At 35.7% G+C, this 14,062-nt stretch overlaps 2 protein-coding genes across 2 annotated transcripts; both read left to right on the forward strand.

Annotated features, from left to right (window-relative positions):
- Positions 1-225: 225 nt before the first annotated feature.
- LOC125857761 (ATP synthase subunit gamma, mitochondrial) lies at positions 226-4,690 on the forward strand. The gene is made up of 9 exons (XM_049537391.1): positions 226-496; positions 1,742-1,785; positions 1,912-2,064; positions 2,441-2,554; positions 2,635-2,762; positions 3,515-3,637; positions 3,729-3,848; positions 4,060-4,181; positions 4,363-4,690. The coding sequence occupies exons 1-9, from the start codon at positions 396-398 to the stop codon at positions 4,430-4,432; spliced, it is 975 nt and encodes a 324-aa protein (XP_049393348.1). The 5' UTR covers positions 226-395; the 3' UTR covers positions 4,433-4,690.
- Positions 4,691-7,840: 3,150 nt separating this feature from the next.
- LOC125857751 (uncharacterized) lies at positions 7,841-13,016 on the forward strand. Its single transcript, XM_049537381.1, has 3 exons — positions 7,841-9,580; positions 10,083-10,507; positions 12,295-13,016. Exons 1-3 carry the CDS (start codon positions 8,725-8,727, stop codon positions 12,964-12,966), a joined length of 1,953 nt encoding a protein of 650 aa, XP_049393338.1. The 5' UTR covers positions 7,841-8,724; the 3' UTR covers positions 12,967-13,016.
- The last annotated feature ends 1,046 nt before the right edge of the window (positions 13,017-14,062 follow it).

Here is a 14,062-nt window from a genome sequence, read left to right on the forward strand (position 1 = left end):
CCGCGTAATTTTCCTTATAAAAATGACAAACTTTCCCAGTATAAATATTACAACCTATTTATTTAAGATAATAAATAAATATATAAACATTTTTTTTTTATAACTAAATAAATATACTTAATATTTTAAATATTAAAAATTCCTTTTTGTTTTTCTCTTAAATTTCGTATGAAGCTAAATCGGGCAGGTACTTTAATAACTTGACCCATTCGTAGCGGAACACATAACGACGCCGCATTACATCAGCTTTAAAATATTTTCGGGGCAGCGACTCGGATCCTTACTGTGTCTCGGCTGACATTTCAAGCGACTGTAAACCCTAGCGTAAATTGGTCGATCTGCGAAGAGGATAAGCCGGAGGAGGAAGGTATCGATCAGATCGAATCGGATCAACTATGGCCATGGCTGCGTTGAGGCGTGAGGGAAGGCGTTTCGCCACACCTCTGATTTCTCCCAATCCTGCCAATGTTTTTCGTTCTTCTCTCATTCCTTCTGAGTTAGTTTTCTTCCAATCCTACACTTTTATCATGATTTTTTAATTGTATGCATCGAATCTGTTGTCAGTAATGGCTCGCATTGCTTTTTGTAGCTATCTCGTTAAGTCAATCTGGCTCTGTCGTTTTTATTCTGATTAGATGTGGAATGTCTATTAATGATTCGTAGAGTTGATCCCAGATAATTTAGGACTGAGGGGAAATGAATTGATTGATTGCTCTACTTTTTGTTTTATTGTAATGGTGGTGCCTGAGCTAGTTTTTGCGTGCACCTAGACTTATGTGGATGGGAAGGATTAACATCTGGCGGAATTTGAACCTTGGTTCCCAAAGGTTGCCATTTTGAATCTTCAATCGCTAGGCCACCACTAGATGGCAATTGCTTTGTTTTGTACAAGAGCACATTTATCAATGATGAGTCCTCAGTTAGCAATTTAGGGTTGAAATCACTTCATGAGTTTTGGATAGCAATTTTTAAATCTCTATGAGGTTTATTATTCAGTTGGTGAAGTAATTTGGTTTGAGGAATTAGTACCATTCGTGTTGTTATCTTTGACAAGGGGGAATTTCTCCTTTTCTCTTCAGTTAAAGGAGGTAGCTTGCTTTTTATTCAATCTATAAGCAGGACAAACGCTAAAACGTTGTTGCTGCTTCTCCTTTTCTTCCCAAAGTGATCTGCAGTTCAAAATCCTAAAAATTGATGGTTTATGTTGTTAAAGCTTGTATGAAGTCCACTGGATTCGATTTGTTGGTGAAATGATTATATATTTGTAACAATTGAATATGTATTTTTTTTTTTCAGATTGAAGAAAATACTACTAGTTATTTGGGCAGAATGTAATAGGTTGCTTTAAATTTTGACCCTATAGAGATTTGTAATTGACATGATCTGAGCTTGGATAGTAATTTTGGAACTTGGAAGAAGTACATAATTCAGAGGTTTTTGGAACAGAAGTTGTAGCGAGAACAATTGTAGAAATAGATGAAGTTCAACTAATATCTATAAATTGTGATTTCTTTTGGATGGATTACGGGGGTTGCTGCACTGACACGAAGTTTGTTCCATGGGCCTGTATGTATTAGCAGGAGATTGATGATCTCCCTATCTGCATTTATAACAGGCTCATGCTCAGCATCTTGGCTTATATTAATATATTATTATCCATTAGCCTGTCCTGTTTTTCAAAAAAAATCATGTTCTATTTTGTAGCGTTTCTACCTTTTTAATGACCTGCATTTATATGCAGGGAACCAGTCTTGTCAGGAGTTCGATGTATTTCAACTCAAGTTGGTAAGAGTTAGCCGTAATCGTTTGATGCACCCCACTTTCCTTTGCCTCTCCTATATTCTCGTGATCTTCTCTACCAATTTTCTTGTTGCTACATTAAGTGTTCACATTGAGCATTCCCTTGGGCAGTCAGAAACCGGATGAAGAGTGTCAAAAATATTCAGAAGATTACAAAGGCTATGAAGATGGTTGCTGCTTCAAAGCTCAGAGCTATTCAAACTAGAGCTGAAAATTCACGTGGCCTATGGCAGCCATTTACTGCACTTCTTGGTGACACTCCTAGTAAGTTCATGATTAGATCTCTGGATCTAACCAAATTCTTGAATCAGTTAGTGAGAGAAAGTGGTGGAAGGATAGGGATGAATCACATTATGAGAATGCTATTCCCAGAATATTTGAGTTGACATACTTGATAAATGTGGGGAAATGATTAAATGAAATTGTTTGCCTCTCTCTTCCTGTTGATTTGCAGTCCAATGTCAATGTTCTACGTATTTGATGCAACAACTGAATAATTATCTTGTGGAAATGTGTGTCGTTGATGAGACTTTGTGAGATACCTTTAGTTGCACCGGAGTTTGTAATTTGATGCAGTCAACTTTAAGCAGTTAATTAGATCTCAATATTTGGCTGGTAACATGTGTAATGTTTGCTTCAGGTATTGATGTCAAGAAGAATGTTATTGTTACTATTTCCGCAGACAAAGGTCTTTGTGGTGGAATCAATTCTACATCTGTCAAGATAAGCAGGGCTATGCATAAGTTGAATTCTGGTATAACGCAAGATTGTTTAATATTAAGTATATCTATTTTTAAGGAATTAGTTCATTATTGCTTTATTTGTAATTGCTAGGTCCTGATAAGGAAAATAAGTATGTTGTCTTGGGGGAAAAGGCAAAGGCTCAGCTGGTGCGAGATTCGAAAAAGGACATTGAACTGGTCATGACTGAGTTGCAGAAAAATCCTCTTAACTATACACAGGTTATGATGCCTTACATCTTCTTTGTTACTACTTTGTGTGAAGCACACCTACTATTTGTTTTTTTATTGTTGCCAACTATTTGCTGAAGATGATGCGGCTGTAGGCTCACTCTCTGGTACATGGATTTTTCATTTGCCTTACGGTAGCCTTGTTGCTGGTGTGACATGGGTGATGGTACTTTGTGCATGATATTGAAAATACTGGCAAATTAGCAAGAGACTGTGGGTGTACCTGTATTATAATTAAGAAGGACTGAACTTACATTTATCGAAGCTTGCACACAAACATTGAATGTACCTGTATCGGATACTTGCACACCGCCTTTTTTTAGGATACTTGCACACACCTTAATTTAACCAGATCATTAGCTGAGTCCATATAGTACAGGCTCACATTTTTTTTGTTAGATCTGTTCATGAATCTGTGATATAATTTATGTGTTGCATTTTGTTACAGAAATAGTAGATATTTGAAACTGTCTCTTCTTTATTTTTGTTTTCCAGAATGTCAACTTTGGCAGATTTACATTTTTGTTAGCTTTACTCGTGTAAAAACTAACTTACCTTTTCTTCAAAAAAACATGTGTAAAGCGGACAGTTTGATTGCATTGTTGCAACTTTAAATTTCTGTGAAAAAATTGAAAATCTAATAGTGGCTGCAATACTTATGCACTGAAAAAATATAGCAACAACTATTTATATTGATTTCTATAACCTTTTCCTTCTACTGATTTATGCCATTCCTCTTGTAGGTTTCTGTGATGGCAGATGACATCTTGAAGAATGTTGAATTTGATGCACTGAGGATTGTTTATAATAAATTCCAGTCAGTTGTCTCATTTTTGCCAACAGTGTCCACTGTACTATCTCCTGAGGTGCCTAAACTGAAAGATCTTGTTGTTCACTATGTTTCTTTCTATTGTGAGTGTCTGTTTCTTGGAACAAGTCCTTTGTGGTTTAATGTAGGTTGTGGAGAGGGAAGCTGAATCTGGTGGAAAGCTTGGAGATTTGGATTTATATGAAATTGAAGGTGCTGAGACAAAGGCTGAAGTTCTTCAGAACCTAACTGAATTTCAGTTCTCATGCGTAAGTTTCGCCTTTTTAGTGTTAGAATCCTCTAATAAGCTTGTTACTTGATCTTCACGATTTCTAAATAGTACTGATTTGGTAGTGGGAGAATGAAATTAGTCTTGACCGTGTTTCAGATAATTATTTTGACTGCTAATAAAATGATTTCTTTCAAGGTAATGAATATGATGTTCTAAAATCGGGTAAATGGGCAATCTGTCTTTTCCAGATAATGTACAATGCAGTTCTAGAGAACGCTACTAGTGAGCAAGGAGCAAGAATGTCTGCCATGGATAGTTCCAGCAGAAATGCTGGTGACATGCTTGATCGTCTCACTCTTACTTACAACAGGTCTTACTTTTCACCCTGTCTCTATCACACACGCATTTGCACTGCCAAGCTCTCATAGATGCATACTTTGTTTACACAGATGATTGTTTAGTTATGACGATACCTGATAATATTGATAGTTGATCAGCTCTTTGTTGTCTGTCATTTTAACCAGTCTTCTTCTAATTTTTCTGTGAACCAGAACCCGTCAAGCATCTATCACCACAGAGCTGATTGAGATCATATCAGGAGCATCAGCACTGGAGGGTTAATCGGACATGCTACTGCTTTTATTTGACGGAGACAATAAAAGATGTGTAGGTTTTTTTAGCACCCTGTGGTGACCAATTATCAGTTTTGAATTATGAATAATTACCAGGTTAACTTTATTTCTGGGAAAAAAATTTGTTTCTCTGAAGCAAAATCGTCAGAAATGCCATTTGAGCTGTTCTCTTTCGTTCTTTGTTGTACCGGGCTTGAATGGCCGTAACTTGTTCAAGAAAATTTTCTTGAAAAGCTCTTTGCCTTTATATTCATGTTTTTTGGCTTGTAAGTTGAAATGTAGGCCCTTCCGTCAAGTTTCTTCCCTATGTGAGATATTCTGGTCCACTGTATGGACTTTGTGAGTGTTTCTAAATCTAATCTGGTTCTATCAGCCTAAAATATTGGCTATGGAACATTCACAACCATGACAGTTCGACGATATAAACATGTGTAGTTTATATTGGTACACTTGCAAAGGTACCTTATTTCTTCAGAATGGAAATGCATTTAGGTGATTGTTATCTCCTGAAAGAAGCTTAAGTTGATGTTACTCATCCAATATGGATGGAGTCTGTACCCTAAATTTCTCATCTCAAATGCTGCCTTGGAATTTATCATGGGCAATATTTTGTATGCCATTGTTCAAAATTTTGCAAATATTAGAAGAGTATTAATGCTCAGTTACTGCTGAAAATACAAGTGCATCAGTTTAGTTTAGGTTTTCTTTTCAGCTTAACAGCAGTGAAGATGAGCTCTTGCCATTATTTTGTTACGAGAAACCATGCTACAATCTATTGTTGCGAAATCTCTGATATAGGAACTGGAGATTACATTTTATCTGCTGCAGATAACTATGTTATATTATCTTTTCTGCTACACAATTGTCGCAGAAGTGTTTCATTGTCAATGTTGCCTCCATTGCAATGTTAGTGTAGGTAAATGTGTGTTTTGGCTTTCATATCCCTATTCATGAACAAGCACATCTCTGTTTTAAGGGTTTGAACATGGATGGTAAATACTTATACACACTGAGAAGGGATTTGGACCCCCTCTTCCTCTCCGCACCCCTCTTAACCCCTCCTAGAATGCCTGGATCATTTCATTTTGTTTTTATAGAAATAATTTGAAGATTCTCGAAGACGAGTTAATATTTTCTTATGAGAATTTGCTGGGACTTGGAATTGTGTTATGCTTGTAACTTATGTGATAATTCGGCACAGGAGCAGCCAAACTCCTCTTGTTAGTACGTTTAAAGATTGTTTACTTTGTCAAATGCTTAAAGCCGGCAACATAAGTTTCCTCTCCTAAAGAAACTGCTTTCTCTATAGTCTATTCAAGTGTAAATAGTAGTAGTATAATTTGTTAGTTACTTACGTTTAGCCTTGGTGATCTGTTTAAAATACCAGCTGTATTCCAATGATCTCTTAGTACAGGAAAAGCAACCAAGATATTTCTTGAAAGCTAGTATCAAACTCAACCAAGAGGTGGGAACATAACCATTGATATTTTTTATCTGTCAAAATGATCATGTTGTCAATTCTTACTTGTTTCTTGTTCCTATGGTACAGTAAGTTTTGGAATCATTTTTGATGCAAGATGGAATTATCTCTACTAACTCTTGTCGATTAGCAAAAAGAAGTGAATGATAATGGTCCCTTTTGTCCAGCTAGGTTCGTTACAACCCATGAGAGGAATGCCTGGTTACTAGACATCCCCACTACGTGACAACATGTCTTTAACTTCACCTTTACAGGCCTTTCTTTTTTCTTCCTCATTTGATTCGTTGAGTGTGTTTGGTAGCAAAGGAGAACACGTTTTACAAGTTATTTTCCCGTATATTTTTCGAGTGTTTGATAAGTAAGTAGAAAATTCAATATGACCAATTAACTCACTTGAGGAAATTATTTTTCAACCTGAGCATTTCAGTTGTATATGATAATGGTATAAGTTTTTAAAGATTTCAATGTAATTTAACGTGTTATAACTAGTACGTTATTATTTTGTCCAGGTTGCAAATTCGTTTAGTACTATTAATATAACTATGCAACTACCCTTTAAGTGATTTGATTGTGATATTTTTAGAACCGTCTATATAATTGTTAATAGAGCTCCAATCCCTTTTAAATAACAATATCTCTCTCTAAAATGTCACTAATCAAATCACCTCACAATTCAACTACAAATTTCAAATTATTTGAAAAATCTTGTAATACTTCCATGAGATGGACTTCATTAAAGTTTTTTGTTGTGGTGTGATAATAATGCCACTTCGGTGGTGGCTGTGTTGATTGAGCTGCTGTTCTCGATGCCATTTTCTTTGTGATTTACAAGCTATTATACTGAATCTAGAATGCATAAGAATAACAACGGAACTTCTCAAAAATAAAATAAAACGAAATGCCCAAATATGATTATCATTAAATTCAGTCGTGGCTGTGGGTTTACTTGTTGCTCTCATTATTTTTGTTCCCTTTAAGATAAAGTCAGTTTCTTATGATAACTACTAGTGCTGCATGTGGATCATATTCTTTTAAATGGTTAAAAGGACTTCAATTATTTTTTTTCACTCTCTATTTGGTACGCACATTGGAGCAGATTTTATTTAATTTATGATAGGGTTCAAATGAAGACCATGGCTCCAACTAAGTTGACATCTCAACTCCACCCCCAAAATAATAATAATAATAATATATACAAATTAACAGAAGTTAGCCGTTAGCTATTTTGAAATACACATGATATAAAAGTATTCCAATCACACGGTTCTCATGACCTTTTAGATTATTTTTTTTATATATATATCTTATGTTATACTGTTGAACTTTAAAGAATTGAAAAATAGAATATTAAATGAAAACATAGACGGATAGACCTGGTCTTTCGGATTGACAATTACAAGAATGTGACATTGCATTTACATTATTTCATCTTCAAACAGTTGAACAAGTTTTGTTTTAAAAAATTGACATTGGTTGAAATTCAAAAATTGACATTGGTTGGAAAAAAACATAAAGTTGAATTTGAATCAAGTTATGATTCATGGAAAGGACAACTATCTTCTACTATATTTATATTTTTAAGAGCATTATTATCATTAATTACTACACATAATATATCGTAATAAAAAATGTAATGGGGATGAATAAATTCTAAATAAGCTCTTAATAAATTTACAATGGTAGGTGAACCAAAGTTGTATTATATTTTACATCCAAGCAAATTTGATAAAAGTAATCTTCCAATTAATTACATAATCTTCCAATTAATTGTCATCCATCTCCATTGGCTATAAAAGTAAAAGACCACTTTCCTTGTGTTTTGAAGGAAAAAACAAGAGACTTTTATTATAAAATTAAAAAAATAACATATTTTTTGTCCAATTGGAAAATTTCTGTACTGCAAAAACCTGCGCCTTTCTTCTGTGTAGATAATGGGGCAAAATGAGAGGAGGACCCAAATCTCCAACAAATGTACCAGCACCTGCCTGCTCTAATCTTGTGTGACCCTTTTCTCACCAACCTCTGAAAAAGAGTGAGCTTGTTTCTCTATCTTCAACACCCCCAAATCATTTTTCAAGATTACAGTCCCTTACTTTATAGTGGTGGCTGAGTTCGGTGAAGTTTTCTGGTGAAATTGGTTAGTTTTTATTGGTGGGTTTTGCACTTCACATGCGTCTTTGAAATGGGCTGTCTTTAGATTCTTTTGCTTTTTTCTAATTGGGATTTTTTCTTGGGAAAAATTGATTCTTTTTATTGATGCGTCGTGCGCTGCAGAAAAAGTGTTTTTGCGTATGTTTTTTCAGGGATTGAGGTTGTTGCTCGTGGTTATTGAATATGGCTTGTGATTATTCGTAAGGCTTACAGGTTTGACAAGTCCTATTTGGTGTTTCTGGATAGTGCCGCTCTACAGAAAAATTGAGAAAGTTGAATAGTTTTGGATATTGATTGTTTGATTGAAGAGTAATTTTTCCTCATTTGGTGATTTTTCGCTTTTTCTTTCCCATTAGCATTAGGGTTCTTGGCTATAGCTTCTGAAGAACAGAACTTTTTTTCCTTTCTACAGAACCTAGATAAGTTTGTCTTTGTTTCACTTGGAGAAATTTAGCAATCCTTGTTTTTCTTCATACCTTTTTGAATCAAAGCAAGAGGTTTAGTGTGAACTTACTGTTCATTGTGATTTCTCTGGCACTTATCTTGTCTTAGCATTGGAGTAGTTTTTGCCTTTGGCGAAGATGATTCTAACAGGGAGATTCCGGCTGTAGAGCTAAGTTAGTATAGCTGCTGTGAGGATTGCAGTGAACATGGATATTTGGGTTGTGGCTGCAGCTGCTGGTGCTGGGTATGTAGCCCAGCATTGGAAGAACCTCTTAAGAAGCCGGCATGATTTGTTAGAATCATCTCCTGGGAGTCCTAGTTTTGTAAGAAATGATTCATTAACGCGTATGCATCAAGTCTTGGATAAGAATTGTTCCTCTCCTGTGGAGACACCGAGAAAGAAACTAGATGAGTGTGCTGCAGAAAGATTGGCTTTCCATGATCCAGAAGTGGCTTGCACCAGCAGTTTGGCTGATGAAAGACTAGGGATGTTGTGTGATTCTGATAATTTTCATTTGAACTTTGGGTTGCCGTGTGATAAAGAACTTCAAGGAGATCAGGGTGGAAGCATATGTGGTAACATCAATGAACTGGGATATGAGTCATCACTTCCCCCTTCTACGGCTGAATTGGCGTTTTCTTATGGTACTTCAAGGAAAAAGAGCAACCTTAGGAGTAGAAGAAAAATTGGGCATCTTATAAAGCCTCTGAATTCTCTTGAAAGTTGTCTCATGGCTCAATTATACAAGGAACATGGTGATGTTGAAGACCATATTTTCAGTTCAAACTCTTCACCATGGACTCCAACTGCGAGGCCTTTTGTAGTTACTGACGGGAGCAAAATTATAAGCAGGGCTAGTTCTAATTCTATTAATGCCCCAAGAAGTGCTGGACATCATAAGCAGCAGGATAATTTTTCACAAATGAATACTGTATTTGGAGTCCCTCAACTACCTAGTGTTGGATCCATGGAGCTCCTCAGGAAAGACAAGGTGAAGGATCAGTCCGGCAGATTTAGTGATTCCTTTGGAATTAACAATGAGAGACACAGCAGTTTACCAGGTACTTTTTTCTGTTTGGAGTCTGATTTTTTCATGGTTTCCTTGGTAAAATTTAATGAAATAGATACATATTATATTCCAATATTTTGAACACTGGAATAGGAACATTCTAGGAAGAGTTTAAAAACTGTAGGGGATGTAGCTCCAGATAGTTCCATCAAGATATTATTCTAGCACAAAGCTGTGCAAGTGGTAGTTAACTAAACTCTCACATAATGGAACTCATGACTGATTCATTCCTTTACCTGCAACAGTTGATGGAACAAAAATAATTTGTACGAGATAGTCTTTTTTTACCTTAATTAGTGTCATGTCTGTTTCTTTCTTTTGAACTTCTACTTGAGATACTAAGACTTTACAAACTCTCTACTGTCCATGGCTTTCCTGCTAATGGCACAATGAGTGAATACTACTTGTTTACTAACTTCTAATTTTCTTTTCTTTTTGGAAAGAAATACTAACATCTCCTATAATCCCACCCTTTTATGTTTGTCTTGAATCAGGATCATCTCATCGTGTGCTTCTTTTCTGTCTTGGAATATCTGTGGGTATGATATCCTCTTTCTGGAAAAATAGAAAGGAAATGGATAAGTTAAATGAGTTGCTGAGACAGTCAGAGAATTTGGTTCAAGATCTACACGAGGAACTTGAAATGAAAGAATTAATTACTGTGAAAGAGCTTGCCACTGAAGAGTGTGGGTCACAAGATGCACATAGTGATTCATCAAACAATGGAGCTTTACTGGCACCTTCCCCTAAAGGAAAGATGGATAAGTCGTCAACAAATTACGATGAAGACTGTCAAAGCCAGAGAACAGAGGAAGAATCTAGGAGTAAAATTGAAGCAGAGCTTGAAGCTGAATTGGAGAGGTTAGAATTAAGTATGAACTCATCTAAATTGGAGGGGAAACTAGCAGAGCTACATGAGGTAATAATACTTTCTGATTCATTCATATCTATGCTTCTTTTTTTTCCCGTGAAGCAACTCTAATATGCAATACATTTGCTTACTTGGATACTCCATTCTTGAAAATACAATAATCTTATCAGAGAAGCTAACTTAGGCACTATATGCACTTAAGCATTTTGGCCCAAGATCTACCAGTTGGTTAACTTTGACAGCTTATGAACTTATGTTAGTTAAGGAAGCCCTAGAGCTTATGGTTGGTAAAAGATAAGCTTGATTAGTGTTTCATGGGTAGACAGTGCTTGAATTTTCTCTCACTTCCGTTATCTTTTTCGATTGGCTTTGATATGTGTTTCCTTGAGCAGTGGGTCTACCGGAATAGCCTCTCTACCTCCCAAGGTAGGGGTAAGGTCTGCTACATTCTACCCTCCCCAAACCCCACTTTTGGGGTCACACTGGGTATGTTGTTATTGCTGTATAGTGCTTGAATTTTCTATTATAGTAGTTGGCATTGGAAGTAGGAACTGAAGGACAATGGAAAAAGAATCCTATGCTAGAGTTTAGAGTTCGGATATTGAAACTATTTTAAATCAAGCATCCAAGGGTGTGGCCTAGTGGACAATGAAGTGGGAAGAGAACCATGGCCTCAAGTTAAAGCCAAACAGAGGCAAAATACACTAGGCAGTTCCTTCCCAACTGCCTAACTTTGGTGGGATAGAAACCCGGTACCTGTGTTGGTGAAAGGTAACAAGTATCGGTGGAATATCTCCGGAGCACGTTACAAACACTAAATGAAAAGTATGCCTCAATCCTAAGTTGGGGTTGGCATATGAATTCTTACTATCTATTTCGCTCCATTTGGATGCTTAACAAACCCTAAACTCGTTTAAACTTGTATGTTATGCAAGATAGATACTTCCATCAGTTTTTGCTATTAGAAATAATTATTCAGGGGGATCTCTGTTGCTTATTGATCTCTGGTGGGTATATTGCATGTTGTTGCTGAGCTCTTTAGTCTCTAATACTTCTGTTAGTAGGATGTGTACCTAATAGTTTTAGTCATATGATCAGAACTAATGTCTTAATTGAACTTTATGAAAAAAAAATGTTGTTCTCTTAGCCATTATATCCTGATGGTTTCTTCCAGTCCTCCCAATTTTTTCCTCTCGCAGCTCTCTTGATCTGGATAGTATAGGAGGTAGACAACTTTGTTTCTGCTTATACTATGTCAGGAGGGCTCTTCTTTAGAAAGTTGAGAAAATTGTACGTCATGATGTTTCTGGCAAATAGGTGTCTGTGCTTCAATTTGCTTGCTTTGTCGGTTAGCTTTGTGATCTAGTGTGCAATGGCGTATCTTGTGTTTGCAGCTTTGCATTCTTTCTTTGTGTTGGAGATCTTCTTAATGTTTTCTTTCCAGTTTTTTGTTGAATTTTTTGTCAGTCTATCATCAGTTATCAGTTACTATGAATTCTAACTTTTCCAAGAACCAATAATCTCAATCTTAATCAAGTTGCTCTTTTCCTTGATCCTCTAATGAGGAAGTTTTCATGTCTTTACTAGGAAGACCATTAGGTTTATGATTTGTAGGATCAGTATCATCCATATTTGTTTTCTAGAAGGAATCAACGTTTTAGTTCGAAGAATTCACAGTAGAGTCCTCAGGAGAGACTTAGAAGTTATGACTGGTGCAATTCTTTTACATCCACTAGGAAATGAAAATGAATCTCATTACTGTACGACTTCAGCTACACATGTATAAGTCATCTGCTATTTTGGAGAAGCTTTAATAAGTGTTCAACTGTTTGCAGCTTGATCCAGATTTTGTGACAGATCTAGCCAAGGGGGAGTTAAGAACTGAACTCTTTAATAGACAAGCCGGAGGTCAACCTTATGCAGATCAGGATGGTAGCGGGACCTCAACTCATCATCCTGCTAGCTATGCCGTCTCATCTAGAGAGCTGACTTTGCGGCTGCACGAAGTCCTCCAATCACAATTAGAAGACCGGGTCAAGGAGCTTGAGATGGCACTTCAGAACAGTGAAAGGAAAGTTCGTTATATGGAAGCAGAACTTGTAAGTTCTTGGAGGGACTCCTCAAACAGTGAAGGCGGTTCTTCTTCCACCCATGGTAGTCCTGTAACTAAAGTTGAACAACGTACAGCAGACGAGCCAATGACAATAAATTTACGCGGGGATGCTTTAGATGCATATAACGAGGCTTATAACGTGTTCACAAGGTTAAATTCAAAGAAGGAGGATGTTGCTGTTGCATCAGGAGTTATGGACATCAACCACCAAGAGAACTCGCGTTCACGTGAGCGTAACTTTGACTGGATTGAAAATGATAGGATGAATGATGAAAGTGATGATGAGATGGAAAAGTTGTTAATTAGACATATTGTGGAGAAGGCAAAGAAAGGCTCTCCAGCAGTTTTAAATGTGCAGAGAGCATTGTTCTCCCTTGATGATAATGAACATTGATACATTCACAACATATAGATAGTGAAATCAGATTAAAGATTTTGCAGTTAGTTGACTGCTTTTCATGAACACAACTTATGTGCCAGTTTGCCTGTATTCTCACAGATGAAGCCTTCTTCTGATCCCCAAATTCCCTGCCCCCGCCGACTCCCTTGTCATCAGGTCACCAACTTCCTTGACCTTCCGGCACTGGGCGGGTGTCATCCCGCTGCCCCTACCAAAAAGAAAATGGGTAGACAATATCTAAATTTAAAATGAAAAAAAAAAAATGATTGGATTGGAGTTGCAAGTTGTAACTTATATGCTCCTCTCAAAGGTGCTAAAAGGAATAAAAAGATAGGATCTATTAACATTAAAAATATGAGGATCGAAAAAGTTACTTCATCCGTTTTAATTTAAGCTTTTTTGTTTTAATATTGGAGATTTTTTAATTTCGTGATCTTAAATTAAGATGTACATAATGTATTATAAGTTATTTGTATTTTGTGGCTTTAAACGTGTCACATAAAATATTTAAAGTTTTTTTTTTATAAAATATAGAAAAAAATGTTGTTTTAAAATAAACTAAAAAAGAAAATAAAATACTTGAATTAAAAGGAAGGAAGGAGTATAATTTACTTTTCTAAGTTTCTTCTCTTACTTTTAGCCTGTTATCTCACAAATTACATCTTTTATTTTAATCATTTTCCAAAAGCCTTTTAAAGAAAATGTTAGTACTATTGACTTTGTCAGTTTAGAAGTTTAATTAATATATAAAGGGAAAATTACTCGTATAAGTTAACATAGCTATAGTTTGCCTTAATTATAATTTATGACTTACTTTTAGCTATAATTATGCGGCTCAACTATTTAGTTTTGTATAATTTGCACGTTTGTATAATTTGGAATTTGTATAACTTTTGTATAATTTGAAATTTGTATAACTTTTGTATAATTCGGAATTTGTATAATATAATTTGTATAACTATTTACACTTCTGATGTTTGCAATTTTATAAATTCGTTATTTCGAGTTTGTACAAAAATAACTGAATTATACAAATGTACCTGCGAATTTTACAAATCCACGAATTATACAAAGAAATTTACATAAATAT

The sequence above is a fragment of the Solanum stenotomum genome, chromosome 3 (genome assembly GCF_019186545.1).
Source record: "Solanum stenotomum isolate F172 chromosome 3, ASM1918654v1, whole genome shotgun sequence".
Taxonomy (NCBI): Eukaryota; Viridiplantae; Streptophyta; class Magnoliopsida; order Solanales; family Solanaceae; genus Solanum; species Solanum stenotomum.